Here is a 5,288-nt window from a genome sequence, read left to right as displayed (position 1 = left end):
TAGGGTTGCCACCTTTTCAGGCTTTACATAAAGTATTTCTCGACTAAAAGGTTCAAAAAAAAAGTACTCAGCATAAAAATAAAGTATTTTATTTTTTGTTTTTAAAAACATATTTTTTGTTACACCTAGCAGCCAGTAACAAATTGCTGTCGATCTTAAACATATTAATAGCCTCTAAACGTGGCAAAGAAAGATTTAAGTAAACTAAAAGTTCATTTTTAATTAGTTTTAATGAAGCTTTATTCCTGTCGTCCCGCCACTTTTGCGTTCATAACAGAGAATACTTTTTCTGTAAATGCTGAAGTGACCGGAACGGACAGCAAAAGTGACACTACTTTGAACAGATTTGGGAAATCACGTTGTTCCGTAAATATGGCTTGCCATTTTTCTGTGCAATACTATTGATGTAAAAATACTCTGAATTTCGAATAATCGCTTACAAAATTACGATGTTTACTTAAGGCCTTTACATAAAGTATTTTTGCGTACTTTATGTGTCTTGTAAAGTATAACGTACGCACAGTCGAAATAGAGTACAATACTTTATAATAAAGTACGGGTGACAACCCTACTTGGGACTGACGATCTTATGATGATTATGAAGAAAAGAGGCTTTCAAAACTATAACCAGAGTTTTTTTGAGAAGTTTATATCAGCCAGGAACTTCAAGACACGATTAAGGTAACATAAAATTATCCTACTTTAAGAAATAATAAGATTTACGTATGTAACAATTTATATAAAGAATGTTTACCTAATAAAGGACGATTCAGGACAATTCCATCTGTCCCACTTAAACTTATCCTGGCAGTGGTCCATTGCTACCTGGGCGCCCATTGCTACACTTTCCACTAAATTGGGGTTAAATCCTACCTACAAAAAACAAATATGTGCTTAATATTGTAATAAAAAATATAATTAAAATCCAGTAATCACAAAAGTTTTAAATGTTATGTATCAAGTATTAAGTACTTACAGAATAAGGAACCAAGTTTCTTGATAAAAAGATACCATTGATTGTGGAAGACCAAGCCGTAGACACTCCACAAACAGTTTCGATAATCACCACAAGAAACAAATAGCTCATTTTTCGGCAACCGATCGTTTGAAATTCGAAAATTGTACTAATGTAAAATTTATGAATGAAATTGGTTTTTATACCGAAATATAAGCCGAGAGGGTAAAACAGAAGGGGTGGTCTTTCGTAACGACATTATCCTTTTATGACGAGAGGCGCAAAGAAAGGGACAATTGCTTTATTGATACCTACTAATATCCACAGGTGAATGAAATAGCGACAAACACCGTCTTTAGAAGCCGCAGGGGATTGTTACATTTACCTGTTTGCAGACTACTTGTTTCTCCAGGGAGACTTCTGAGAATATTCATCGTCGCTGGGAAATTTTCTCGATTAGCCAATATAGTAGAACACAGCTTTTTTTCATTCATAATTATGATGAGATAATAGTGAATTAAATTTTTGCTGTCTGACATCACAAAGGAATTAAAAATATGTAAAAATGATTTTTCGCAAAATCAAATTTCCTGTTGTAATTTAATTAGTACAGTAGAAAAAAACTAATAAAGATATTAAGCATAATTAAAAGCATCAGCTTTAAAAAGAAATATTTGTATAACTTTTCGATTTGCTGCCCCCAAATTAGCACATAACTATGTAGTACGTATAATGAATAAACTTTAGGTAATGTCGAAAAAGTTGTAGGTAAAACAAAATAACAAAATATTATTAAATAATTACTGGGAATTACGATATTACATATATATTCAAATATTTGTATTGAACATTTTTATGAATACAAACTGTTCGGAGATCCTACATACATATGCAAATGAAACTGTACAATTTTTCTTTAAAAAATGTATTTGCAGTTTTTATTAAATACATTTTAAGGCAGTGTCTATAAAACAATCGATTATACTAAAGCATTAATTAAAGAGAAACGAACGCGTTATTCTTATAAATGTTTTCATGGAATTTTGAATGAAAATACTATTTGCAATAGTTTGTAGTTCTGTTAAAATTGTCACTAAAATGTGTTCAAAGATGTAAGGAAATTTTACTATCAATTCGTCAGTAAAATGTGCACAATTACTTGTCAATGTTACAGTTATTTTTTAAAAGGTACTTGATTTCTACATGTAACGTTATTTTAAACTAGATTAAAGTAAAAACCTATGAGTTTCCACAACTAACAATCTAAAGTTAACGCTTGTTGAATCAAAACTAAAACACGTAGTATCGAAAGCGTAAAAATTCCGTTAAACTAGACGCTTTATCTTCTTTCGTAAGGTAAACGCATGTTCCTTGTGTATAATTCTAAGTGTATCAGAGAGTTTGTCGTAACAGGATATAAAAATAAGTACAAAGTACTAACGGTATAACGTTGAATTATCCTGTATGTGTCACTAAAAGAACAAAATAAATCGATTCTTTTACTACATTGATTTCAACGCCAACAATTTCTTTTATTTCATACTTGATGTCTTTAAAACAGGTAATTACTGTTGGCGAAGACAAAACGTTTATTGATGCTCTACTTGTTTAGGTAATTTTCAGGTAAATGTAGTTGTTATTTTTTCTTTTCTTATGCTAATCAGAGAAAGCTCGTACCTAGATGAAAATCCACTACGTACTATCAAAACAGAGCTATTATAATGCTCATTACTGAAAAACACTGACAGAATAAAAATTAAAATAAAATATTTTAGTGGTAGATGTTGAAATATATAAAATAACTTATTAGTTTAGCCATTTAAATACTACTTCACAAATGTTACAATAATGTATATTTTAAGAAATAAATTTTACTTTACTGAGTATTAAGGACTAATTAAATAGAAAACCCTTAACTTTGGTGAAAAATTTAGCTTTCAACTATTATATTAGTCCTTTATCTTGTGAGAGACGGTTCCCAGCCATTTACCAATAGATATAACGAATTAAAGGTTCTAGTTTCAAAATAAGAATCAGAAACAAGGACTAACTGATCAGGAATGTTTCCTTCTCATATTATTTTTGTGGAACTCCACGAGTCTTTCTCAGTTTTAGGTAGTTTAAGGTCAAAGAATCAAAACGCGTTTTCAGTTTTTAAGCATATAGGTTTAAAACAGTGTTTCGTACAGATTAAATGAATCAAAAATAGATTCACCCTAATTACCACTACGGACATATTTCATACACTTCTAATGTCATTAATATTATCAATGCGAAGCCTGGAATTTGCTGATTTAAAGATGAATTGATTTTTTATTATTATTTTATTAAGTTTTTTACAGTTAATATTTCTAATTGACGCATTAAATGTTTGATTTATAATTATATTGGTTTAAATAAATAAATAGGTACAGTTCGTAAANTTATATTTGTATATTTATTTTACTAATTATAGATATGTCTATACTACATATTAAATATCATTCGTTAATGTGAATAAACCAATATGTAAGCAACTGTTTGTTTTGTTCACATTATCGAGTATCTACTGTATTAATTGCAGAAATGCATAATACTTAGTTAGCCCTAGTTATTGAACAAATGCACTTCATTTTGCATGCTTTTCATGCAATTTTGCTTTATTTAATTGCATGTTGTAGTTCTAAAAAAATATTAATTGAAGGGTATAATATGTTAGAGTTGTTGTTTTAGGCAAACATAGCAAAAACGCATGGAATAATGGCATCTGTGTATGGCTCACGAGTGGCAGACAACAATCTAACACTAGAACTGTCCCTTGATATAAACAGAAAATTGCAAGCCGTACTTGAAGATGCCTTACTTAAAAATATTACATTGAAGGTTTGTGTTTTCCCTTTTTAACTAATTGTAATGCTAATTTTTTTACGATTTTAGGAAAATGTTGATACACTTGGGGCCGAAATAGACAGACTTAATAAACTTAGACCATAATTTACATTTGTTTTCCTATTGATAAAAAATCAACTTGTGATAATGTTGAGTATTTACTTATAAAAGGGCATTTCTGTATGCAGAGCAAAACGTCTGCCGAATTCAATTTACAAAGTATTTTAAATATATATAGGAAGTCTTAAATATTTTTACCATTAGCTGAATCTCCTGAGCAGTTGTGTGAATGATTGTTGAAAAGTATTAATAATTGTACTGGTGGTTTGTACATCAAGTTTTAAGAAGTTGTTATTCATTTTAAAGGCTGATTTATATTTTCCTTGAAAAACTGTTACATTCGGATATTTTGGTACTTATTAACCTTTTGATTTATAATTATATTGGTTTAAATAAATAAATAGGTACAGTTCGTAAATATTGTAAAGACTATCTTTAGTTGTATTGTACAAAGGTCTTTAATGGTATAATAGGATTAGGCATGCAATAAACGAAAGATAGTCCGCAATGGAAAAACCTATACTAATGATATTCTAATTCAGTTGGAAGCATAATATTATACACTGCGGTTATAACTGTAGATAAGTTGGACTATATCTTGTATATTTTAAGACCCTTAGCGGGTGGTTTATATGATTGAAATGAGTAAATTGGATTACAGGGAACGTAAGATATAAAGACATCAATGGGTACTAAGTAGCCTAATGAATACGCCGTTGGAATTTTTATTAGGTATAGGATGGGTTAATATTCTTCTTATTTATATAAATACCACTTAATACTATAATATATGAATGGCACTCGTGCTGAAAGTCTTGTACAACTAATTAATGAAATAGAATAAAAGGCATACGACAATGTTAAACGTAGGTAATTATCTAATTATAAGAGTAATCTTGGTTGGATTCTCGTGAAACATTGCTCAAAATTAATTGTGAAAGAAGTTGTTTTTCAAAATTTTAACTTGTTAGAAGCTCTTGAAGAATACATATGTAATTATGTCGAAGCAAGAAGTAGGCGTTTCAAGAAAAAATAACAATAATAAAATAAAGCTGAAAATGCCTTATATCGAACAAAGTAGTATAAAGTACTTGAAAGAAGTAAAAAATATCGAAAAAAAAAAATTAGTTTGTCTCTATATTTCAACCATGAGTTATCCAGACATAGAAACAAAGAACATGTACTCCGAGAACAATCTTGTAGATCCCTTTTTTCAAACAATGGTGAATTTTCTATTTTTTTATATATTTAGTGGTAAAATCTAGTAAAGAAAACTGAAAAATTCAAATACTAAAAATGTTTTGTTCTAAGAAATACTAAAATTGCTTCAAATAGTTTTACTCATAAATCCATCGGAAGTAATATTTTTAGTTTAGTCTTACATATTCAGTCTTGGTTCGTTCGG

At 29.2% G+C, this 5,288-nt stretch overlaps 1 protein-coding gene across 1 annotated transcript; it reads left to right on the top strand.

Moving 5' to 3' along the window:
- The first annotated feature begins 3,432 nt into the window (after positions 1 to 3,432).
- Positions 3,433 to 4,256, top strand: LOC112904517 (coiled-coil domain-containing protein 186-like). Its single transcript, XM_025974666.1, has 2 exons — positions 3,433 to 3,817; positions 3,872 to 4,256. Exons 1-2 carry the CDS (start codon positions 3,695 to 3,697, stop codon positions 3,926 to 3,928), a joined length of 180 nt encoding a protein of 59 aa, XP_025830451.1. The 5' UTR covers positions 3,433 to 3,694; the 3' UTR covers positions 3,929 to 4,256.
- Positions 4,257 to 5,288: the final 1,032 nt, after the last annotated feature.

This window comes from Agrilus planipennis, unplaced genomic scaffold (assembly GCF_000699045.2).
Source record: "Agrilus planipennis isolate EAB-ADULT unplaced genomic scaffold, Apla_2.0 scaffold197, whole genome shotgun sequence".
NCBI lineage: Eukaryota > Metazoa > Arthropoda > Insecta > Coleoptera > Buprestidae > Agrilus > Agrilus planipennis.
This window is presented reverse-complemented; position numbering and strand designations above follow the sequence as displayed.